The 25,561-nt window shown below is 53.3% G+C and overlaps 1 protein-coding gene across 1 annotated transcript; it reads left to right on the top strand.

The window, feature by feature from the left end:
* The first annotated feature begins 507 nt into the window (after positions 1-507).
* NYNRIN (NYN domain and retroviral integrase containing) lies at positions 508-25,373 on the top strand. The gene is made up of 8 exons (XM_022553434.3): positions 508-1,007; positions 8,986-9,629; positions 9,734-11,266; positions 12,193-12,323; positions 12,464-12,560; positions 14,182-14,283; positions 14,505-14,606; positions 15,822-25,373. Exons 1-8 carry the CDS (start codon positions 810-812, stop codon positions 18,661-18,663), a joined length of 5,649 nt encoding a protein of 1,882 aa, XP_022409142.2. The 5' UTR covers positions 508-809; the 3' UTR covers positions 18,664-25,373.
* The last annotated feature ends 188 nt before the right edge of the window (positions 25,374-25,561 follow it).

A 25,561-nucleotide genomic window follows, 5' to 3' on the forward strand; every position in this document is an offset into this window, starting at 1 on the left:
TCCAGCCCTGGGGGCTTCGGGAGGGTCTGGGCAGCCTGCCAGCCCCGGGCTGTCCCCAGACTTGGGGATGGGGAGTGGGGAGGCGGTGCTGTTACCCTCTCCTTCCTGCTCGGTCTCCGGCCCAGAGTTTCCACAGGCCCCAGCCTCCCAGGCTCCCCACCCTGCTCTCCCTTAACCCTTTCCTCAGAGGGAAGGAGGGGCGCAGGTCTCTGTTCTCCAGGGAGGCCTGGGAGGCGTCAGGGTGGGCAGGAGGAACGGAGAGAAAGGCCGGGTCCCTGGAACCATACCCCCTCTCCCCCCCACCCGAGTGCCCCTTCTTCCCTTTCCCTCCCACTGGGGAAAGGGGAATGTGGAAGGAGATTAACTTTGACCCCCGGATTCTGGCTCTGGGCCCAAAACTCGAGTGGGAGGCAGAGATTTCCAAGACCCTCCCCACCCCCATCCCCGCCGCCTCCCTCCTCCTTCCGCGCCCCTTGAAGCTACCCAGCCGACTCAGCTAAAGTTCGTCCCGGAGGGGCTGGCGCAGTGGTGAAGGGGGAAGGCTGGGGGCGGTGGGAAGGGAGCCCGACTGGTCCCACCCCCGGCTGTAACCCCTGGCAGGAAGAGATTGTAGCGGGAGCCGCCGCTGAAAGGCTCGGAGCGCTGGAGGAAGGGTGCCCGAGCCGCGGCGGGTGGGTCCGCGAGCAGGGAGGACCCGCGCCAAGGCGGGGGCGCGCCGCCGGGAGGAGGGGGCGTGGCTTAGGCGCCTTCGGCCGGGGGACCCCGGTGGCACTGTCGGCTCCCTCCTTCCTGGGGCGGGCGAGCCAGCCATGCTCCTGTCCGGGGGCGACCCTCCGGCGCAGGAATGGTTCATGGTGCAGACCAAGTCGAAGCCCCGGGTGCAGCGGCAGCGGCTGCAAGTGCAGCGCATCTTCAGGGTCAAGCTGAACGCTTTCCAGAGCCGCCCGGACACCCCCTACTTCTGGCTGCAGCTCGAGGGGCCCAGGGAGAACATGGGCAGAGCCAAGGTAAACAGCTTCTCCCCACCTATTGCTTCCAGCCAGACCCTTCTCTCGCTCCTCGCCCCCCCCGCCCCCTCAGGGGTCCCCTGAGGTCCCCCGGCCTGGATTCGGCAGTATGGCGGGCAGGTACTGGGCCATCCTCTTGTCTTTCCAGATCTGCAGCCTTGGGTCCTTCCCTCTGGTTCCTTCTTTCTTTTCTGCCCCACCCCTCTCCTGCGTGTCACTTCTGTCCCTCAAGTGCGCTGAGAGAGGCTCGGCGTCGTGTGACCCCCCCCCCCCCCCCCCCGTGAGCCTTCCCTGGCCAGGGCCCCGCACTTACAGCCTGCTCCTCCATCTGGGGAGCAACTTAAGGTCCTGTATTTCTGTAGTCTGGGCAACATACCTCTTTGTTCTCCACCAAGAGCCTGGAAGGCCCAGGTCTTTCTGCCGCCTTTTAAGTCTCCTTAAATCCTGGGCTGCTCCTTGGAGCCTCTGAGAGTGCTGGGACTGGAAGGGCCATTAAAGATGCTTCTAGGTTAATGTGGGCACTTTACAGATGAGGAATTGGGGGCTGGAGAGGGTAAGGGGCCTCCCTGAGCACTCAGGGTCGGGTAGGTGGGGCGTGGCAGGGGCTGGGACCAGAACCCAGGGCTCTGGGCTCCGCACCCCCCACTCTTGATGCTCTAGGCAGCCTCTTGCAGGGGCTCAGAGGTGGGGCTGCAGCGGCCCTGGAAGGCAGCAGCCCTAGGGGATGGGTGGGAATCTGGGAGGAGGGCTGCGGGCTTTCAGATGAAAGGGCTTGCTATGTGGGGCTGGACGCTAGACAGGCCAGGTCACAGTGTGCCTCTATCGCATGTGCCCTGGCTTCTCTCATAAGCTTCTCCTCTGCTTGGGCCTCTCAGGTTCCCTCTGACTCCCCAGTCGTGGCCAAGGTCTCCCTCTTCCCCTAGATTCCCTTATCTTATCATTTCCTGGTAGGAATGCTATAGCCTCCCTCAGCCCCGGACCACCTGCTCCCCCATGCACCCACCCACCCCAACACACACCCCTTCCCTAGCGGGGTCTCTATCAACATCCTAATTTTGGTCAAGGCCATGGGTGGGGGAGGCCCAGAACACGCTGGCCAGTGGGCAGGCAGGCTGGAAAGTTCCTCCCTCAGCCCCTCTGTTAGGCTGCTTCGTCAGCAGTTTTTCCAGTTCTGACAGAGGTACTGGGGGAGGGGAGGGGTTCCTGCCTGGAGAGCAGATGTGCAGGAACCCCTGAGATGGAGACTTTTCAGTAGCTGGCATAGGGTAGGTTAACAAGAGGAGCCTTTGGATTGCTTTGAGTTCTTAATCTTTTTTTTTTTTTAAGTAAGAGTGATTTTGTTTATTATTTATTTATTTATTTTTGGCTGCATTGGGTCTTCGTTGCTGCACGCGGGCTTTCTCTAGTTGTGGCGAGTGGGGGCTGCTCTTCGTTGTGGTGCACGTACTTCTCACTGCAGTGGCTTCTCTTGTTGAGGAGCACGGGCTCTAGGCATGAGGGCTTCAGTAGTTGTGGCACACAGGCTCAGCAGTTGTGGCGCACGGGCTTAGTTGCTCCGCGGCATGTGGGATCTTCCCGGACCAGGGATTGAACCCATGTGCCCTGCGTTGGCAGGCGGATTCTTAGCCACCGCACCACCAGGGAAGTCCCGGGTTCTTAATCTTTTTGTTAATTTGAAATACACCTGCTCACCCTTTTATGGGACTGGTGCTTTCTGAAGTGTCTAGCTCGCCTGTCCCCCGCTTACATCCTCCATCAGCTTCTCCAGGCTTGGCTACTCCTGCTACCACTGCTGCCTCAGAGTTCCTGGGCCCACCGGCTTTCCCTCACACCTCAGGCCCTGCTAGTGTAACCAGTGGCTTTCTCCATTCCCCTCATCTTTTTTTTTTTTTTTCGGTACACGGGCCTCTCACTGTTGTGGCCTCTCCCGTTATGGAGCACAGGCTCCGGACGCACAGGCTCAGCGGCCATGGCTCACGGACCCAGCCGCTCTGCGGCATGTGGGATCCTCCCGGACCGGGGCACGAACCCGTGTCCCCCACATCGGCAGGCGGACTCTCAACCACTGCGCCACCAGGGAAGCCCCATTCCCCCCATCTTATCATCTCTTTCCCCTCTGTCTTCCCCCGGGGAAAAGCATGATTTAAGATGGAAACAACATGAGGGGTTCTGGGTAACTCCCTCCCTTATTGCACAGAATGAGCAGAAAGAAGAGATTTTTGGAGCAGGAGAGCAGGGAAGGTGGGGAGGATAAGGTTTTGTTCCAGAAGTTAGGAGATCTGGGTGCAATTTGCTGTCACCAAGTTACTGCTGGGACAGAGGGTTGTGGTGGAGAGAGTTGGAGGTTGGGGTTTGCTACCTTCTAACTGGCTGACCTCGGTCAAATCATTGACCTTCTCTTAAGCCTATTTCCTCATCTATAAAACAATATGATAATATCCACTTCATGGCACAGTTGTGAGAGTCAATTGAAATAAGGCGTTCTTATGGACTTGCACAAATGTGGAGAGTTACAGAGTAGAGATATCAGTTATTGTTTCTGTAACTAGCTGTATAACTTAGAATGAGCTCTTTTCCCTCTCTGAGTCTCGCTCTCCTTGTTTGCAAAGTGAGAAGCTTGGATTAAATGTTTTCTAAGGCCCAACAATCTGATACAGGAAAATTTCCCATGTATAAGGATGTCTTGTGGTTTCCATGTGGAGGTGCTGTGGCTGACCCCAATCCCAGCTGTAGGGGCACAGAATCACACACCTGGATAATGGCCTAATATACGCAGGCCAGCTGGCAGAGAGGGCTCAGTGAGACTGGAGGTTGTAGGATGGGGAAGGGGTGATGGATGGGGGCGTCTTGTCTGTGAGGGGAGGAGGGGTCAAGAAGGATACAGGCTTCTCTGGAGAAGAGCCTGGGTGTTTTCTACATTATATGCACTGGTTTTCCAGGAAAAACTCTGTAGAACTCGGAAGTGCCTTTAAGTAGTTTTCTTGTGGTGGGATTTAAAAAATAATGAAGACATTGCTGGAAATCACATCCCTAGGCAGAAAAAGAAAGACTGGGGAGGCCTGGCCTTTCTGAGGTGAAATCAGCCTCACCTCAGAGTGGAGAGGAGGGTTTTTACTAATGATCAAAGTTGCCCAGAGACGAGCCCTGCTCAGCTCTTTTGTCCTCCTTGGCAACGATGTAAAGAAGGGTCCGGCGCAGAGGGGACAGGTGACAGCTTGATTCTCCCCTTTTTGGACACGATGGAGGGAGGGAGGTGATGGGGAGCCAGAGGTTGGGGTGGGGAGCTGTGGGACAGGGTGTGGTTTGCTGACTTTGGGCTTTGCTGTCAGGTGGAAGTTGATCTGTCCCTGGCCCACAATGACTGAGCAGTACCATGGAAGCTGGTAGTGGCCAGGGTTGTGCTGGAACCAACTCCTGCTGACCCATCGTTGAAAATTCAGGAAGTTTTTGAGCCAGTGGAGTCCTGTTGGTAGTTTGAAATCAACCATGGAAGGAGTATTTACACCGCAGAAATTGGCAAATGCTACAAATTGGGACCATTTCCCCCATAACTGGATGATTGTTAAACACTTACCAGCATGTCTAATTGTGTTGTGGGCACCTTATACTTGTCCTTTATTTTAAACTTAATTTTTCTTTTTTCAAAATAATACGTAATTTAAAAGTCCAATAATTTTTAAAAAGCTCACAGTATAACACAGTGATTCCTTGCCTTGTCCCTGCCAACTCCCTCTTCAGTGCTCTTCCCCGTAGAAAATATCTGCTCTGGCATTTCTACACCTCCACATTCCTAAAAAAATATGTAGCTACTCTATCTTTTGATGAATCAATTTTAGATATCTTTTTACTTTCTATTAATTATAGATGAGGATTTATCTCCCTTATATTGCCATCCCCTTTTTCTTCCCAGTATAGTTATATTTCATTTTTCTGTTAAATCCGTATTTAGTATTTGCAACATTATGCCCTTGCAAATATCATTTACATCTAAGTGCTGAAGTGTACTATGATTAGTTTTCTTTTTTTTTTTTTTTTTTTGCGGTACGTGGGCCTCTCACCGTTGTGGCCTCTCCCGCTGCAGAGCACAGGCTCCGGACGCGCAGGCTCAGCGGCCATGGCCCACGGGCCCAGCCGCTCCGTGGCATGTGGGATCTTCCCGGACCGGGGCACGAACCCGCGTCCCCCGCATGGGCAGGTGGACCCTCAACCACTGCGCCACCAGGGAAGCCCCTATCATTAGGTTTTCTCCCTTACTTTTCGATTTCCCTGAGGTAAAGAACTCAACTCCTTTCCAGTTTGCTTGTTTTCCTTTGTACCCATTGCTAATTCTTATAACTTTCAGTAGCTTCTCACTACAATTTTCTACAAGGACAATCTATCGATTCAAGATGGTCTGTCAGTTCCAGATTTTTTCCTGGGGGCAGCCTTCTTTCTGTCTGGTCAGGACTGCACAGCTGTCATCCTGAGACTCCCGTTTGCTGTCATTCTTGGCATCCTCTTGCCTTTTTTCCTTGTTAGATACCTCGTTTCCTGGACGCTGTGTCTTTGTCTTGAGTTGGTGGAGCACGTCCTTCAGTAGCGTCACCAAGTTAGAAAGATGGTGCCGAAACAAGCATGTTGATTCTGGAGTCCCACTCTCCAATCTGAACTAGTCGTCCTCTGTGCCTCCTAGAACAGTGCCTGACAGGTAGTAGGTGCTCAGTAGTGTCCATTGAATGGATGAATACATTCTGAGATTTCTCTCCACAATCTTCCTGGAGATTCTCTTTGCTTTTTTTATATGTTGGGTCTCCTTTCTTGGTTTCTTTTCTTGATTTGCTGGAAAATGCTCTCTAGTAGCTTCCTGAGAAAGGTTTTAATAGGAGGTAAACTCTTGGGCTTGCATCCATGCATATCTACATTGCATATCTGATGGTCACTTGATTGACAATTTGGCTGGTATCAAATTATACATGGAAAATTATTTTCCTTCAGAAATGAGAAGGCATTGGGCTTCCCTGGTGGCGCAGTGGTTGGGCGTCCGCCTGCCGATGCAGGGGACGCGGGTTCGTGCCCCGGTCCGGGAGGGCCCCACGTGCCGCGGAGCGGCTGGGCCCCCGAGCCATGGCCGCTGGGCCTGTGCGTCCGGAGCCTGTGCTCCGCGGCGGGAGGGGCCCCAGCGGTGAGAGGCCCGCGTACCCCCCCCCCAAAAAAATGAGAAGGCTTTAACCCATTGACTTCTTGCTTTAGGGATATCTGAAGCTATTCTTGGTCCCTGGTCCTTTGTATGAGAAGTTTTTTTTCTCTCTGGAAGTTTGTAGTTTCCCCCACTGCTCTGCGGCGCCCCAGTGAGACCCCCCCGTGTGAGTACCTGTCTTCATCCATCATCAGTTACTATTGCGGAGTCTCTGTATGGGAAGAATGAGTTTCTCTCCGCTCAGCACTCACTGTAGACCTCACTACTGGCCTTCCTCTCTTCCTTCATGATTTTTATGGTACCCACACCCTCAGGTATGCTGATCAACCTCTGATCCTAAGACCTTGTCTTTTACTTTCTACAGAACAAACTCCAGTGGGTAGGGAGGTACTTGCTCAGCCTTTGTGTAGAGGGGTGGGTGGGCTCCCAGGTCTCACTGCTCCTCAAACAACTTTATCTTAGTTCACCTTTTAAAAAATATTCTCTTTCATTCCCAGTTCCAGAGTTTCTTGGTGCTGCCATTTTTTTGAGCTTTTTGAGTATTCTGCGGTGTAATCTGGGGTGGTTCTGGAAAGCAGACGATGTATAGCAACTGACTTAGGAGAAAGGAGAATCCTAAGTCAGGCTTGATCAAGTATAGAGCAGTAGTAAACTACCTGGTGGTATTGTTTTTATTTAACTTACAAGTTGAAAAATGACTTGCGGGACATTGGGCAACATATTTTAACAAATGCACATTCTTCTGTGCTTATTTTGTTCCTGCCTCTTCTCTATTTTTTCTCCTTTTGGAGAAAAAGGTCTGGGTGGGCTTTAAGCAGGAAAATTGCTTCAGATACTTTCTGGATGTAAATGCCTGTTGTTTCCATATCGGTTTTTGCTCTAAAGTATAGACAGCATCATGGTTAAGACCCCAGACTTCGGAGTCAGAGTGCCTAAGTGTCCCAGCCTACGACCTGTGTGACCTCGGACATGTGCCCTCCCTTGCTCACCTAAAATGGGGATAATAGTAATTTCCTTATAGGGCTGAGAGAGGAACCAATGAGCTGACGTATGTAAAGAGCCTGGCACATAGTAAGTATTCAGTAAATAGCAGTTCAGATTTATTATTTTGAAAATTATCTCATTTCCAATATATCTTTTTGTTTAAAAATATGGACGGTTAATGGAACAATGAATATTTTAAGGTCTTTGCAGAAGGAGAAAGAAACCACCCACCATCTTCTTCCCGAGCACATCTCTTCATTTTTACATATTGTTTTCATGTAGTTAGAACGTGGGGTGCATGGGGTGGGGGAGTTTGTTCAGGTCTATGAGAGTTATTCCACCTGGTCAGATTCACCCTTGCCAGGCAGTGCAGACCAGCTGAGGTTCTGGGTGGGAGGGGTTGGCTTGGGATGTCTATCAGAGTTTGAGCTGATTTTGGACTGACTGAAAAGGGGTTAGACATGGGCCTAAGTGCCTGGGTGTACCTTAGGCCCTTTGGGGAAGGTGTTGGATGTCCATAGCCTGGCCATGTGGCAGAGATAAGCTTAGGCCTGAGCAGGGAGGGATGGTCTGGGTACCGAGCAGAGGGGCCAGAGCGGTCCTTGGGCTGGCTGCTGGAGATCCAAAATGGAGCATTTGTTCCGTAATGGAACTGTCATGGGGAAGCGGGAAGAGGGATGACTGTCACTGACACAGGCATGAGGAGGGACTTGAGGGCTAATACAGTCATCAAGGGTTGGCTGATTAAGAGGGAGTGCCCATGGTTCCTTGGAGCTCATGGGGTCATGCTGGTGGAACTCAGCCATAGAGTGGAGGAACCCAACCTCTCCTGTCCCAGTGACTGCTAAAGACTGAGTGTGTGAGCCCTGGAAACACAAGGACCTGGTGCCCAGATGGCCAGAGACTTCCCTTCTGGTTCAGCCATTGTGCGTATCTGTGGGGATTCCCTGGATACTGGCCCAGCGACTTACCTTTTCCTCTGTCCCCTCCGGGCAACAGAGTTACCATGGTTACAGGTACAGGTTGTGCCGGAGACCTTCTGCAGGGGGATTAACCAGAATCTCAGTGGATTACCCTGGAGTCACTGTGTAGTCAGCCCAAGGATGTGCAAAGAGCTCTGCTTTCAGAGTCAGATGGATGTGGGCTGTGGTCCTTACCCAGTCACCCTCTAGCTGTGTGTCCTTGGGTCAGCAATAGAGCCTTTCTGAGCCTGCAAAATGGGAATAGGCTGTGCCAGGCATAAGCTAAGCACTTCTTTTGTATTATCTCACTGAAGCTTCATAATAGCCTAATGAGGTGGGAACCATTATCCCCATTTTACAGATGAGGAAACGTAGGCATAAGGACGGTAGATAACCTGCTCCAGGTCACATAAGCTCCTGGCACGTGGAGGGTACTCAGTAATGTGCCATCCCCCTCCCCCCAGCTATTTCACAATTCTAGAACGCCAGGGTAGGACTGGACCTTAGGAGTATCTAATTTAATCCATCATTTTATAGGTGAGGAGACTGAGGCCCTGAGAAGATGACAAATTTCCCACAGTAACCTTAACCTACTGAGGTCAGGTTGGAATTAGAACCAGGGCCCTTGACTCCAAGCCCAGGTGCTCGCCCTCCCTCCGGCCCCCCCCACCATCTGTCAGAGCTCCCTGGAAAGAGATGAGTGTGTGAGGAGTCAGGACCAGGGAGAGAGTGTTGGGCCGGGGGTGTCATTTGGCTTATGATGGGCAGGGGCAAGGCATGTGCTTGTGAGGGGAGTGAGTGCCAGTGGCAGGCCCATAACGGCTGGCTTCCTTTGTGCTCTCCCCACTGGCTTCAGGAGTATCTGAAGGGCCTGTGCAGCCCGGAGCTGTGGAAGGAGGTCCGCTACCCGGCGGCCCTGCACTGCGCCTTCCTTGGGGCCCAGGGCCTCTTCTTGGACTGCCTGTGCTGGAGCACGCTGGCCTACCTGGTGCCTGGTCCGCCGGGCTCCCTGATGGTGGGCGGGCTGACCGAGTCTTTCATCATGACCCAGAACTGGCTGGAGGAGCTGGTAGGGCGGCTGCGCTGGGGCCCTGCCCCTCTGCTCACCCCCCGGGGCATCTGGGAAGCTGAGGTGACCCGGGCTTTTGGGGCTCTGGTCTGGATCCGTGGTGACCAGTATGCAGGGGACCTGCTGCAGCTGCCCGCAGCAGTCCAGGAACTGCTGCTGAGCCTGGTGCGGGATGCTGCGGGCAAGGAGGACATCATCCAGTGGCTCGGCTGTATTGGCACCTCCGACTCCCGCTCGGACCCCGAGCTCCTGATCTGCCCAACCCACCAGCAGAAGGAAGGTCCAGCCATGGTGTCCACGGGAGACGGTCCTGGGCCTTTTCTGGAGATGGGGAGCCCAGAAAATTCAAAGAGGTTAACCAGCCTAGGCGCCATGGGGGCCCTCATCCCAGGCAAGAACGCTCAGCTGGAGACAGCAAACCAGCTGGTACGGTAAGTTCTGGAGAATCCGTTTGGCTTCTCTGCCCAACCCCAGGGAAAGAGTTTGGGACCTAACTGGCCTTACCACCTTTCCAACAAACTTGGGTTTCCTCCAGGGTTGGTTCCAACAACCAAGGTGGTACGGACAGTGCTTGTGAGGAAGGGTCAGTACAAGCCAGCAGCAGCCAGGACCCTGCGGACCGCACACAAGCCTCGTCCCAGCAGCGGCAGGCCCGGAGGGGGGAAGACAAGCTCCCTCTCCAGCCTCCAGTATCAGCCCTGAGTGTGTGCTCGCCCTGGAAGTCCTGGATCCCGGCGCCAGCCTTCGGGCCCTTGTGGCCGGGGACTATTGCTGCAACCTTCTGGAGGATCAATGAATTGCATTCTCTCCACCTGGCCTGGCTCCTGTCCCAGGCTTGCTTCAGTTTCCCTTTCTGGCAGAGGCCACTGGGCCCCATTCAGTTCAAGCTGCCAGGGCAGAATCCTTTGCCCTTAAATCTGGGATGGAAACAGAAGGAGCTGGTTCCTTTGCCCAGTGTGGAAAGCCCAGATTGTAGACCAGATGGGGGGCCAGGAGGAGAGGCAGCCCTACAGAATTGCCCAAGGCCAGAGACCCCTAAAAAAGTCATGAGTTTATTGGTGGTCTCAGGAGGCTCAGGGGTAACGGACAAGGCTAGCCCAGGACTTCCACAGATAGGGCCACTTTTGACCTCTACACCCCAACTCCAAGCTGGAAGTGAGCCGGGGGATCGAGGAAATATGCAGTGGGATTGTAAGGAACCCGAAGAGAGGCCGTTTCCAGGGCCCTCCACAGGGCAAGGGGTGCCTACTGCTCAGGGGAGGCCCGCCACTCAAGGGGGGCTGACAGCTCCTTCAGGACCTGAACCTCAAACAGTGCCTGAAACTCTCAAAGTGCCCATGGCTGCAGCAGTGCCCACAGCTCAAACCCCACCCACAAATCCCGTGCTGCCTGAAGCCCCCAAAGTGCCTGAAACCCAGATTATGCCGGCAGTCCATGAAGAACCTGCAGCCCCCAAAGTGCCTTTGGCTCCCACAAAGCCAGCAGCTCAAGTGGTGCCCACAGCACAAAAGGCAGCTGTGGGTGAACTGGCACCAGCAGCTCAAATGGGGCCTGCAGCTCCCAAAACTCCCACAACTCAGAAAAGGCATGCAGCAAAAACATCACCTGCGGGTCCCCAAACACCCAGAGCCCAGACTGGGACTACAGCTAAAACAGGGTCTACAGCTCCCAAAACTTGCCGAGCTCTGAAAATGCCTGCAGCTCAGAAGGCACCCACAGACCCAGGGCCAGCCCCGGATGCAGCCAAATTCCCAAGTGAGGGCCAGCCTTCGTCGAGGGGCAGTGCTTCCTTCCTGAAGGGCCAGGGGGAAGCTGGAAGGCAGGGGCCCCAGTCCAGCGGCACTTTGGCTCCCAGTAGTAAGCGCCAACCTCAGGTGGAGGGACTCCTAGGGGCTTGGGAGGGGGTTCCGAGGCAGCCGCCTCGCCACCCACAGGCGAACAGCACAGTAACCAGCTTCCAGAGGTACCACGAGGCCCTGAATACACCCTTTGAGCTGAACCTGTCAGAAGAACCCGGGAACCAGGGGTTGAGGCGAGTGGTCATTGACGGCAGCAGCGTGGCCATGGTGTGAGTAGCCACGGACCTGGGGTGGGCTGGGGATGCTGGGGAGCTCGGGCAGGGTGTCCCTGGGGTGATAGACTGTGGGCGTCTTTTCTTGACCTCTGTATACAGGTGACATGGGGTTCAAATGGGGGAAAGATGGGAGGGAAGTGGTACATGTTGAGGGGCTACTGCATGCTGGGTGGTGTTCATGGAATCATCCCAGCAGCCTTCAAAAGTAGGTTTCTGTTCTCCTTCCCTCACAGAAGCAGAAACAGGCTCAGAGAAGCGATTAATCTTGACCAAGGTCCCAGAGCCAGTAAGGGGCCCAGCTGGCCTTTGGGTTCAGATCTGCTCACTGCCCAGGCCCATGCTCTTCCCATTTCAGCCTGCCTCACATAGCATGGGGTCTGTCAACCTCAGGCCAGTTTTCAAATGTTTAGCCCAACCCTTAAGGTCCAGCACTGATCTCCCCTGTGAAGCTTTTCCCAACCATGCCAACTCTCAGAGATCACTCTCTCTGCACAGCACTTACTGCTGTATACGTGCTAGCAGAAATGCATGCAGGATGGCTTCATTTGCCCACACAGCGGAATAGTTATCTGTGCTGAGCACACCCCCAGCACACAGCTGGTCAGCAAATGTTTGTTTGCTTCCAGTCCTAAACTGAGCTCTTCTCCTTCCTTTTGCCCTGGAGGCCCCTACACACACACACACGCACACACACACACGCACACAGCAGGTGAGTGGACCCAGTAGGTGCTCACTGTTTGATGATGGTGAGAGGGGAGGGGGCATTGTTGGTGCCGTGGTGCTGATGCCTTAGCATTGCCAGATGTGCTGCCCTAGGCTGGCTCTGAGGGAGGGGTAGAGAGGCAGGGCCATTCCTAGGGCAGAAAATTGCTACCTCACTAATTCCCCCCATCTCCCCACCCGCCACCCCCCAACCCCAGGCATGGCCTCCAGCACTTCTTCTCCTGCCGGGGCATTGCCATGGCAGTGCAGTACTTCTGGAACCGGGGACACCGAGAGGTCACTGTGTTTGTACCCACCTGGCAGCTTAAGAAGAACCGGAGGGTGAGAGGTGAGCTGTCCCCAGCTGCCCAGCCCCTCCAGTGGGCTTACTCTCTATGCCTTACTTTTCCTTGCCTTTCTGGCCCCACCATGGCCTTTTCCACTTAGCCCTTCCTCTGACCATCGCTGTCTTCTGCCTTTCACCTCCAGAGAGCCACTTTCTGACGAAGCTACACTCCCTCAAGATGCTTTCAATCACCCCCTCTCAGCTCGAGAACGGCAAGAAGATCACTACCTACGATTATAGGTGTGCTGGCCTGCAGGCCTTCTCTTGTGGGGCCCTGGGGCTTGAGCTGGGCTGGTGTGTCAGGAGGAGTCTTGCCGCATTTGCTCTGGGGAGATGGAAGCAAATAAGTCAGAGGGTCATGTCAGAGAGGGTGGTGTGGTGCACCGGCCCTCTGTAGGCAGAGGGAGAGACACAGAGAGGAGAGGGCTCCAAGGTCGGCTCTATTCAAACCCAAGAGGTGTTCCTGAATTTGGGACTCTGCAGCCCAATTTACCTGAGCTAAGAGGCTTTCTCCCCCATGAAGTATGGGGTGCTCTGCTTTCTTTGGATGGGACTAGCCCAGGTGACTCCTGGCGCTTCAAGCGAGCTGCTTCCCCCAGCAGCTGATTTAGGTGCCAGTTTGGGTTGAAGCTCAGGTTTTCTCAAGGAATTTCTGCAGTCTTTTCCTCCCACCAGCCCTGGCCCTGGGAGGAGGTATGTGTGTGGCTGTATGTGACTGGAGCCCTGGCTGGGCTCTGAAAATGGAGTCAGATTGGCCCTGTCTCCTAGCTAAAGCCTGAATGCCTCCCTACTTGCCAGTCCTCAGCACCCACTCCCCAGCGTGGCTGCAGGACCAGTGTTCATACGGGTGCCTGTGATGCTGCCTCTGATGGGGCCGAGAAGGCCCTGTCCAGGTCACTGACCCTGGGCTGGACTCGATGTCCAGCAGGCCAGGTCTTGCCTCCACTTAGGCACCTCCCATGCCAGGCAGGGAGAAGTTCTGTTCCTCCCCAAGACCTGGCGCCCACTCAGCCTTCAAGTCTGGGAAGGTCTGGGCAGGGCAGCTCAGGCATCCTTCCTTCAAGAGCTGGCCCCCCTGGGTAAGGTCTTTAAGTGCCTTTAAATTCAGGCCTGGGTTTGAGGGAAGGTAGCTTTCCTGTAGAAGGCCCTCTGCTGGTCACTTGTGGAATTGCATGCTCGTGGCTGCCAGAATGGCACTCCGCAGGGAATGCCGAGAAGTGGGTGGCCTTTGCTTTCTTTCCTGGTCACAGCCCTCTTTCGAGAAGTGATCCTTGGAAAAATGGATTTGTTTATTCAGGTATGTGTTTTTATACGTGTATACACATATCCTTATGTATGTATGTGTGTCTTGGCATGTACCTGAATGTTGTGCATTGGTGAAGAGTAACCATGGAATGCTTGATACACGCTGTGTGGCAGGCACTGAACTAGACACTTCAGTGTCTAGTGTATTGTCTCATTCAGTTGAATCCTCACAGCAATAGAGGGTAGGTATTTTATGTTAGTTTGACAGATGTGGAAACCGAAGAAGTAAAAATGCATGTATGGATGTGGACAAGTGCATGGCTTTCTGTGTGCGTGCCTGAGCCTGTGTATGTGAATGCCTATGTGTAAAATAGGGGTCTGTGTTTGCATATACAGTTGGGGGATGTGCATCCCAGTTCACCCTCCCAGGGGCGAGTGGACATCCCAGTTGGCTGCATAGACGAGGATGGGCTCTTGAGTCTTGGCTCCCCGGCTATCAAGGGCAGCGTTTTTGTCCAACACACCTCAATAGGAAGCTGCAAGTTCATTTTCTCAGAGGACTGGGGAGGTGAGGGTCTGGGTACTGGGTCGTTAGCGACTTCCCCTCTCCCTGCAGGTTCATGGTAAAGCTGGCGGAAGAGACAGATGGCATCATCGTCACCAACGAGCAGCTCCACGTCCTGATGAATAATTCCAAGAAACTTATGGTCAAAGATCGGTGAGGCAGCTCCCAGGGGATTGGGCTGTTCCCTCCCCTCGGGTGCTGGGCAGTCCCTGGCAGGAGGGGTTTGGGCAGGGGGAAGGGCCTTGGAGCAGTGCTCATCCGCACCTGCTGGGAGGAGATGTGGGTCTCAGCCCCCGTGGAGCTACCAGGTGGCAGTGGGGTGTGGGTGGGTCAAGGGCCCCTCTGTGACGTTTCCTCCTCCATCCCGGGTCCAGCCTGCTGCCCTTCACTTTTGCGGGGAATCTCTTCATGGTGCCCGACGATCCTCTGGGCCGTGATGGCCCCACCCTGGATGAGTTTCTGAAGAAGCCAAACAGGTAATGGGCCAGGCACCCCCCTCCACACCCCGCCTCCCAGCGGCTCCTGGGGCTGACTGGAAGCTTCCCCTTGGTGCTAGCCAACGTTTACCTAGTGCTTAATAGTGAGCAGAGTGATTTGAGTTTTTCAGGTCTTTGTACTTCCACCCACATCTGCACATCCATAAACCACTTACAATATGGTTTTACAGTTTCACAGTCGTGCACACATGCTTCAATACTATGTGTAACATTCCACAACTGGCATTTGTCGCCATGTTTTATTGTTTTTCCCAGATGTATGCCATGTTAGTTCCTGTGGCTGGCTTTAATGTCCATGCTCTGTTCCATTATGTGAGTACCCAACAGGTTTATGGGGTCTTTTGTGGAGGGCCGTTCGACAGTTTCCATGTTATGCTGTTGGTACCAGTGCTGTGGTGAACCGCCTTGTTCTTGTTTCATTGTGTGCAGGGGGAGCTGTGTCTGGAGTATATACCAAGCAGAACTTTTTCCACATTTCTTACCCACTTTGATCCTCACAGCTCGAGTTAGACATACGTGACCACTGTCCTCGTTTTACAAATGAGGAATCTGAGACTCAAGTACTTTCCCAAGGTCATTGTGCTGCTGCCGGCAGAACTGATTTGCAGTAACTCAGTTCCTCTGGCTTCCACCCACTCTGAGCCGCCTTGCTGCTCACCTCCCAGTTCCCTGGGCCCGGCAGGGACCTTCTGGGCAGGGCACTGCTTCCCGGGCCAGGTCCCCCAGTCCCATTTCTCCAGTTTGAAGAAAAGTGATGTGGCCGAGGTTTGTGTGCTGTGCGCTCCCAAGCCCCATGTCAAGCCTCCTTCCCTCTCTTGACCTCCCCCGGCTGGCTCATCCTGGAGTCCGATTGGAAGTACCAGTCATCTAATTCTTATCAAACCATTGGCTTAAAACTGGTTGGACATGTCACTTGGTCAATGAGGTTTTGATTGGATAAGCCTTCAAAGCCCAGATGAACCTCTAACACTGCCGTCCGGCACATGCTGGGAGTGGAGGGAATATCTGCGGGCAGGTCCTCTCTGAGGCTGTGCCGTGTTGGAGGCGGGCCCTCGGCCCAGCCTCAGGGAAACTCAGCAATGGGGTGAGGCCCTGTGGGCTTCCACAGATGTGGTTTCGCCTTGGATGGCCTCTCGGGGCGGGCTGTCCCCCACCTCCTCCATCGGACTCCTCTGTCCTGCTGTTTTGGTGTAGGTTGGACACTGACATTGGCAACTTCCTGAAGGTGTGGAAGGCCCTTCCTCCCAGCTCTGCCAGTGTCTCTGAGCTGAGTGAGGAGGCTGACCCTGGGCCCCCGGAGAGCCTGCAGAATGTGGAGGAAGTCAGGGAGGAGAAGGAGGAGAGGCAGGGAGAAGAGCAGGAGATGCAGAAGCCGGCCGAGAAGGAGGAGGACCTGGACTCTTCACTGATGTCCGTGTTCAGGGCTGAGTGCTCTTCCCTCTCAGAGGAAATACTCCGGTGCCTCAGCCTGCACGGCCCCCAGGATGAAGCCCTCGACATCGATCTCCTGCCGGCGGTACCTTCTCCCTCCCTGGGCATCCCCTGGGATGGGAAGGCTCCCTGCCAGCAGGTTCTTGCCCAGCTGGCCCAGCTCACCATCCCCAGCAACTTCACCGCGCTCTCCTTCTTCGTGGGATTCATGGACTCCCACCGGGATGTCATCCCTGACTATGAAGCCCTTGTGGGGCCCCTGCACGGGCTCCTCAAGCAGAAGCCAGACTGGCAGTGGGACTGGGAGCATGAGAAGGCCTTTCTGGCCCTGAAGCGAGGTCTGGTGTCTGCCCTCTGCCTGACGGCCCCCAACCCCCAGCTGCCCTTCCGCCTGGAGGTGACGGTGAGCCAAGTGGCCCTGACGGCTGTTGTGTACCAGGAGCGCTCAGGGAGAAAGCACCCCGTAGCCTATACCTCGAAACCCCTCCTCCCCGACGAGGAGAGTGAGGGCCCGCAGTCAGGGGGAGACAGTCCCTATGCCATGGCCTGGGCCCTCAAGCATTTTTCCCGCTGCATTGGAGACACCCCAGTGGTCCTGGGCCTTTCCTATGCCTCCCGGACCACTGTGGACCCTGCGGCAGGGGACGGCCACAGGGTTGCCAAAGCATGGTTGATCAGATGGTCCCTCTTGGTACAGGACAAGGGCAAGAGAGCACTGGAATTGACCCTCCTCCAGGGCCTGCTGGGGGAAAACCGGCTGCTGACTCCTGCGGCTTCCATGCCTCGCTTTTTCCAGGCTCTGCCTCCTTTCTCTGACCTGTCCACTTTTGTCTGCATCCATATGTCGGGGTATTGCTTTTACCGGGAGGATGAGTGGTGTGCTGGCTTCGGTCTCTATGTTCTATCTCCCACCAGCCCCCCTGTCTCCCTTTCCTTCTCTTGCTCCCCTTACACCCCAACCTATGCCCACCTGGCGGCCGTGGCCTGTGGCCTGGAGCGCTTTGGCCAGTCCCACCTGCCCGTGGTTTTCCTCACGCACTGCAACTGGATCTTCAGCCTCCTCTGGGAGCTCCTTCCCCTGTGGAGGGCTCGGGGCTTCCTCTCCTCCGACGGGGCTCCGCTACCTCACCCAAGCCTGCTCTCCTACATCATAGCCCTCACCTCCGGCCTCTCATCCCTTCCGTTTATCTACCGAACCTCCTACCGGGGCTCCCTGTTTGCTGTGACGGTGGACACCCTGGCCAAGCAGGGGGCCCAGGGGGGCGGCCAGTGGTGGAATTTGCCAAACGATGTGCCAGTCCCTGTGGTGTCTCCCCGTACCACGGGCAAGAGGCCCAACTTGCTGGCATTACAGCTGAGCGACGGCACCCTGGCTGATACAATTGCCAAGCTGCAGGCCGGGCAGAAATTATCCAGCTCCTCACCCTTCAGTTCTGCCTTTAACTCCCTCAGCCTCGACAAAGAGAGCGGCCTGCTTATGTTCAAGGGAGACAAGAGGCCCCGGGTCTGGGTAGTCCCGAGGCAGCTCCGGAGGGATCTGATTTTTGCTGTGCACGACCTCCCCATGGGGGCCCACCAGAGGCCCGAGGAGACCTACAAGAAGCTGCGGTTGCTGGGATGGTGGCCGGGCATGCAGGAGCACGTGAGAGATTACTGTAGGAGCTGCTTGTTCTGTATCCCCCGGAATCTCATAGGCAGTGAGTTGAAGGTTATTGAGTCCCTGTGGCCCCTCAGGTCCACCGCCCCCTGGTCCAACCTGCAGATAGAGGTGGTGGGCCCAGTCACTGTCAGCGAGGAGGGCCACAAGCACGTGCTGATTGTGGCTGACCCCAACACCAGGTGGGTAGAGGCATTCCCGCTGAAGCCCTACACACACATGGCTGTGGCCCAGGTGCTGCTTCAGCACTTGTTCGCGAGGTGGGGTGTTCCGGTGAGGCTGGAGGCCGCCCAGGGCCCCCAGTTTGCCCGCCATGTCCTGGTAAGCTGTGGGCTGGCCCTGGGAGCCCAGGTGGCCTCCTTGAGTAGGGACCTCCAGTTCCCCTGCCTGACGAGCTCCGGGGCCTACTGGGAATTCAAGAGGGCCCTCAAGGAGTTCATCTTCCTGCATGGCAAGAAGTGGGCGGCTTCCCTGCCCTTGCTGCACTTGGCCTTCAGGGCCTCCTGCAGCCAGGCCACGCCGTTCCAGATCCTGACGGGGGGCGAGGAGAGGCTGACCGAGCCCCTGTGGTGGGAGATGAGCAGTGCAAACATCGAAGGGCTCAAGATGGATGTCTTCCTGCTACAGCTGATGGGGGAGCTGCTGGAGCTCCACTGGAGGGTGGCTGAGAAGACGAGTGAAAAGGCTGAGAATAGGCGTTTCAAGCGGGAGAGCCAGGAGAAGGAGTGGAATGTGGGTGACCAGGTCCTCTTGCTGTCCCTCCCCAGGAACGGCAGCAGTGCCAAGTGGGTGGGTCCCTTCTATATCGGGGACCGGCTGAGCTTGTCCCTCTACAGGGTCTGGGGCTTCCCCACCCCAGAGAAGCTTGGGTGCATCTATCCTAGCAGTCTGATGAAGACCTTTGCCAAGAGTGGCACCCCGCTGTCCTTCAAGGTCTTGGAGCAGTGAGCTGGAGCTGTGGGGGAGTCCCCCGCCCCAGGGTCCTGGGCTTCTGCTGCTAGGCCTCCCCTTAACCCCAGCAATGCTCTCACAGCCCCCTGGGGGTCCTTCATTGTGCCTTTTGTAGAGAAGTTACTTCATAAAGCTTTGCTGAACTGCCTTGAACTGGGGACCAGCGTCCCTATGGAAACATGCCCAGTATGGGGTATTGGGAGAATCTGCTAAAGGCTGTCAGATGTGGGCCTCTGACAATTTTACCCTGGCAGGTATCCCTTCCTGGGGCAGGCCAGGTTCAATGTCTCTCCCCAAGTGAAAGTGTACATATACACACGTAGCCCAGAATCTTATTTCTGGCTGTCTTTACCATGAAACAGTGTGGCTCTGGACCTCAGAATCGAAACCACATTCCCCTCTCAAACAGAAACCTCGATTGTGGGCTCCTCCCCCGATTGTTGTCCCTGACTGGGGACCCTTTGCCCTTGAATCTGTCACAGCTGACCCAAATCCATGCGGGCTGTGGAGAGGCAGCCCGTCCCTTATCTCATGGTTCACTTTCTCAGGCCAGGCTAGGCCTGCCCAGCTGTTAAGGAAAGGCTGGCAGTCCTGGGCCTCGAGGCTCGGAACTGGGTTGGGAGGACGGCCGGCCAGCCATCCTGTAGGTGCATCCTGCCCGTCAGCATGGGAAGGGCAAGGGGGAGACGGAGTCAGCCTACCTCATTTGACTCCAGCCAATGGAGATGCTCCCTGACCCCGGCTTCGATGATATCGAGCCCACGGGAGTCAAGGATCTCGATGCCAAGTGTGGCATCTCTACCTGAAGAGCTGCTTCGACTAGACCAAGGGGCCCAGGCCTCGGCTTCAGGGGGAGGGTGACTGAAATGAGTGGTCTGGCACAGGGTGAGGTGCTGGCGTGACTCTACCTCCCAATCCCACCCTGCATCCCCAGACCCCACATAGTGTACGACTGCTCTGTTTGGATTCCCCAGACCCCACCCTAGTCCCCTGGACCCTGCCTTCTGGGTAGAGAGAATCCCGGCCTCCCCCAGAGCCGCTCTGCAAAGATCACTCGCTGCAAGAGTGCGTTTCTCACAGGTGTGTGAGCCTTCACTCTCCCTCCGAATGGCTGCTGCTGCCGACAGAGGGGGGGGTCCAGGTAGAGACCAGCACTGGGTCACTCTGGCTGGGCCTCTAAGTAGTTTTATTTCTCCAAAACTGAGCCAGTCTCCTGGCCTAGCTCCAGTTGCGAAAACGCTTGACATTGCTAGAGCCAGAATAGAGCCTGCCACTGAGTCCAATTAGCTTGTTTTACAGCCGAGGAAAGAGGCCCAGAGAGGGCAAGTGACTTGCCCGAAGTCACAGAGATAGTCGGTGGCTGAGCTGGGACCAGGATTAAGCTTCCTGATTCTCTGTTCACCACAGATGGGGTTCAAGTGAGAGAAGGTCTCAAAATCTTATACCCATCTTCCCTCCAGCTCATCTCCCAGATCTTGCAGATAAACCACGTAGGTGTTGCCCTCAAACCATTTCTAGCTGTTAATTCTGTCCAGGAAAGAATGATTGGGTGACAGCTGACAAATTGAAAGGTGAGTGTGGGGTTTTTAGCAGATACCTCTTTCCCCCTCCTCCCTCTGATGGTCTGTTCAACCTCATTCTCCCTCCTCAGTGCTGTATCCATTCCCCGTTAACCACATTTATGACCTTATACCCCTTTTGGTGACCTTTTTTCCCCCATTTGATTTGTCAATAAACGGATCAAAATGGAGCTAATATCCAGTTAAAAATTTTTTTTTTTCTTTTAGCTGTAGCCTCAATTATGAGGAGGGTGGGAGGCAGTTGTGGGGCATGGGTGCTGCATGTTTTCCAGGCAGACTTGCAGATTTGACAGCCTGGATAGTAACTTTCCAAGTACATCTGACCTGAGCTCTTATTTATTTTTATTATTATTTTTTTGCGGTACGCGGGCCTCTCACTGTTGTGGCCTCTCTCGTTGCGGAGCACAGGCTCCGGACGCGCAGGCTCAGCGGCCATGGCTCATGGGCCCAGCCGCTCCGTGGCATGTGGGATCTTCCCGGACCGGGGCACGAACCCGCGTCCCCCGCATCGGCAGGCGGACTCTCAACCACTGCGCCACCAGGGAAGCCCCTGAGCTCTTATTTTACCGAGGAGACCAGCGCCCAGGTAGTGATACAGCTCAACCTCTCTCTCCCTACTGGTTCGTGGCAGGGCTGTGAGGAGAGCCCAGGCTGAGGGCTTCCATGCTAGTGCTCTTTCCGTTCACGCCTTAGAAGTGGGCAGGGAGGGAATGAAGATGAATGAAGGCTGGTGTAAGAATGGCATCAGTGCTGGACCAGCTTGGCTGTATCGGAAACACAATAGAACTAGGTTTGAATACTGAATCCATGGCTGCTACCTATGAAGCCTTTTCCTGGGGCCTTGGTCTCCCCACCTATCAGGTGCAGGGTAACAATTCCTAAATTATGGATGGTGCAAGGATCTTATGAAATAATCGCGCCAAGAGGCTACTGTGGTGCCGGGTATGGAGTAAGCCTTCATCACTGTGATGGACTGCATGTTTGTGTCCTTCCAAATTCATATGTTGAAACCCTACCCCCTAGTGGGATGGTATTAGGAGGCGGCGCTTTGGGGGGGGTTAATCAGGTTTAGATAAGGTCGTGAGGGTGGAGCATCTAAGATGAGATTAGTGTCCTTATAAGAGAAAGAAATTAGAGCTGCCTCTCTCTCCACCACTTGAGGGTACAATGAGAAGATGGCCATCTGCAAGTGAGGAAGTGGGCTCTTAACAGACACTTGATTTGCTGGTACCTTGATCTTGAATGCCCAGCCTCCGGAACTAAGTTTCTGTTGTTTAAGCCACCCAATCTATGGGGTTTTTGTTACAGCAGCCCGAACCGATAAAGACAATCACATACTAGCTAACGTTTCTTTTCTTCCTGCCCCTGGAGTGCTTGCTGTTATTGCCCCCTAGGCTCAGAAACCTTCCTAACCCTGGCCAAGCTTCCAGACTTCGGGTGTCTGCTTCTTGCTGTTTTCTCACCTGACGGAATGTCTGTTCAGCACTGGCAGGGGGATGGAGTGGCGGGAAGGAACTGTCCTTCCTGAGAACTCCCTGGCTCACGTGCACATGGTCACTTAGTATTTATAGAGCACCTACTGTGTGCCAGGCCCTGTCTAGTGTGGAGTGGATGGCAAGTAATGGGAATGGCATGGTGACCCTCTGGGGCCCACTGTTAGGTGAGGGAGGCAATTCAACAAGCAAATACAGTGCAGGGTGGTAAGGGAAGGAACACAGCATAGGAGCCCACAGCACAGGGGTCTGAAGCCTCCGCTCACGTGCAGTCCAGCGAGGTCTGTCTTCCTGACCCCCTTCACTGAAAACAATGCACATGCTCTTAGGGCAGCAAGTGAAAGGTTCAGAACTCCTAAGTGAAAGATTGATCAGGAAGGTGGCTTAGCAAAACATCTACTTTCTACTCAAGAGAACTTTAAGCAATACTCAGAATTTATCCACATTGGCTTCTGAGCCTCTGTTGGTGAGATTTCTCTTCTTCACGGCTGAACAATTTACAAGGTCTGATTTGACATATTTTTAGCAGAGTGAATAAAGATGTGTCCACAGTTGAGCACCATGGGCAGTGCAGCCTACTAGTCACTGCTTCTCTCCTTTATACCATCACGATTTCCCCTTCTCATTTGGGGCACTGGCAGGTGAGCTTCCCAAGTCTCTGACAGAGAAATTATAAAGTCACCAGTAGGCAGACAGTCCCAGACATAAGCAAAAATATTATATAAAGAACGTCCTGCAGTGTATCTCATTCTCATGTTAAAAAGTACATAAACTACTAACACAATCTTGTAAATCAACTACACTCAAATAAAAATTTTTTTAAAAATGTACATTAACTATCTGGTGAGATGGGGACCCCCTAAGCTTTGCTATGTCATGTTTTCCTAGGGACCGTTTATGATGTCCTTGTGTTTCTGGGTCGAAGTGAACACACTTGAAAGAAAGCAGCATTATAACAGGTAAATGGCTACAATAAAACAAAACAAAAATCCTACTCACTTTTTTTTTAAACATCTTTATTGGAGTACAATTGCTTTGCAGTGTTATGTTAGTTACTGCTGTATAACAAAGTGAATCAGCTATATGCATATATATATATCCCCATATCCCCTCCCTCTTGTGTCTCCCTCCCGCCCTCCCTATCCCACCACTCTAGGCGGTTGCAAAACACCGAGCTGATCTCCCTGTGCTATGCAGCTGCTTCCCACAAGCTATTTTACATTTGGTAGTGTATATATGTTCATGTTACTCTCTCACTTCGTCCCAGGTTACCCTTCCCCCTCCCCATGTCCTCAAGTTAGAGGTGATACAAACAGATGGAGAGATATACCATGTTCTTCGGTTGGAAGAATCAACATTGTGAAAATGACTATACTACCCAAAGCAATCTACAGATTCAGTGCAATCCCTATCAAACTACCACTGGCATTTTTCACAGAACTAGAACAAAAAATTGTACAATTTGTATGGAAACACAAAAGACCCCGAATAGCCAAAGCAATCTTGAGAAAGAAAAACGGAGCTGGTGGAGTCAGGCTCCTGGACTTCAGACTATACCACCAAGCTACAGTAATCAAGACAGTATGGTACTGATACAGAAACAGAAATATAGATCAATGGAACAGGATAGAAAGCCCAGAGATAAACCCATGCACATATGGTCACTTTATCTTTGATAAAGGAGGCAAGAGTATACAGTGGAGAAAAGACAGCCTCTTCAATAGTGGTGCTGGGAAAACTGGACAGCTGCATGTAAAAGAATGAAATTAGAACACTTCCTAGCACCATACACAAAAATAAACTCAAAATGGATTAAAGACCTACCCATGTTTTAAAGATTGTCCAAGAATCCTTGGGACATTTACCAGTTTTAACTTGTTTCCTAATTCATATGGTAACAGTAACTTACATATAGTGGGTACTTGCTCTGTGCTTTCCAACGCTGTGGGATATATACCATGTTTCTCTTCATTGTCTAGAGGAAGAAAATGAGGCAGGGGGAGTTTGAGTTATTTGCTGAAGGTCATGTGCAGCTACTAAGTGAGAGGCTCCAGTGCCCACCACCTTCACCACTATGCTCGCTCCTTCTCATGCAAGTATATTCACTTTGTTGCTAGAGTTACTTTCTCCCCACTAATCTATGGCCTCTCTATCCTTTATTAATGTATGATATTAATATACATTAGTATACTGTATATTAAGATTTCTCCATTTCAGTTTGCTCCAGATTAAGATGATTTACAAACTAAAACAGAGCCTGGTTTACCTCAGTTGGGTCCAAGAACAATTCTGTTGGCCCTGATAAATTTTGACGCGAATGCCATGCCCTCGTTCTCTGAGCTATAATGAGAAAATCTCTATTTTGAGTTGCCACTTAGGCATTTTACAGTATAATGACCCTGCTTACACCCAGAGTCTGGACATTTAGATAAGGACCTGAGTTTAGGACTCCTGCCCCAAATTCTCACTTGCTTTTCCTGGGGTGCCCTTTGAAATGACCACTTATAGTTGAGTCCGGGTAAAGTTAGTGACCTGCACCCCAACTACCTTACACATAATAGGTTCTTGCTATCCTGCTCACACGTGAACTGGGACAGAGGACTGCCCTTCTCCTGGCTCACTGCTTCCCTTTCCCCCCTCCTGGTTTCTGGGGTCTGTAAGTAATAAATCTTTAAACTTTACTTCCTTTGTGTGAGTGTACTACACCTTCAATCAAAATGACTACAGGGTTCTTACTTCCCCAGATGGGGAACCGAGGGAGCTACCTCCTGACCCCATGTGGTAGCCTGCGTTTCCGCATTCAGCAGATCATAGGCTGCATATCCTTAATTTAATACACCAGCTATGGGTCCCGCAACACACAAGGGGGTGCCATTTTCCCTCAGCTAATAAATAGTGCTATTTTGTAAGTTTTCATTTTCCCATAGATGGTGAAAAATGAATCAGGGGAGATCGCAGCAGCTGGATTGCAAAGGACCTAAAAAAAAAAACCACGTTAAGCAATACGGATTTAATCCTAGACCCTCTGCCTTCCCCACAATACCCTAAAGGGCTTTAGGCAGTGAAGTTGCCACTCTGGCAACCCCTGTGTGGAGAATGGACTCAGAGAAGCAAAACTGGAGGCCAAGGGGCCAATTAGGAAGCTCTGGTAGAACTCTGAGATATTGGTAGCCAGATGGATGGAAAACAATGGATGGAACTGATTTATGGGGGTTATGGGAGAGGGAGGAATCGAGGAACATGGCTGGTGTTTGGTTAGGGCAACAGGGACGTTCCATTTTTAGACACAGAGAATAAGGGAGAAAACAGATTTCGGGAGGAAAGACTCTAATTTTAGCAGGTTGACTTTAAGGTGGGCTAGGAATCTGACATTTGGGAGGGAGGTCCTGGATAGAGATAAAAAATGTGGAAGTTGTCAGCATATGGATGGAGATTCAGGCTTTTGAGAGTGTGTCAGGATGAAAGGAATCCTAGGGCAGAACCTTGAGGGAAACTGACATTTAGGAGATGGGCAGAGGTACAGGAGGCTGAAAAAGAAAGTGGCCTCAGCAGACAGGTGGAAGCAGAGCCCAGAGCATGCACAGTCAGGGAAATGAGGGCAGGGAGCGCTTCTAGAAGGAGGGTGTGGCCAACAGGGTCAAATGTTAGGGAGAGCCTGAGTGACAGAGGACTAGATGATAGTGACATTAGTGACGAAGAAGTTATGAGTGATTAGCTTGAGGGCAGTTTAGGTGGAGTAGCAGAGGCTGCAGTTGACTTAAGGGGTGAGCAACTGGTAAGCATAGATATTTGGCTCTAAAGGGGAGGAGAGGTGACGCTAAC

Source organism: Delphinapterus leucas, chromosome 2 (assembly GCF_059928025.1).
Source record: "Delphinapterus leucas isolate spDelLeu-1000000601 "Yukka" chromosome 2, BTC_Dleu_Yukka2, whole genome shotgun sequence".
NCBI lineage: Eukaryota > Metazoa > Chordata > Mammalia > Artiodactyla > Monodontidae > Delphinapterus > Delphinapterus leucas.

Coding starts and splice junctions, on each gene's coding strand:
- NYNRIN (XM_022553434.3), top strand. CDS start 810: ATGCTCCTGTCCGGGGGCGACCCTCCGGCGCAGGAATGGTTCATGGTG. Junction 11,267..12,192: donor GGCAGCAGCGTGGCCATGGT/GTGAGTAGCCAC, acceptor CCCCAACCCCAG/GCATGGCCTCCAGCACTTCT. Junction 12,561..14,181: donor ATCACTACCTACGATTATAG/GTGTGCTGGCCT, acceptor CTCTCCCTGCAG/GTTCATGGTAAAGCTGGCGG.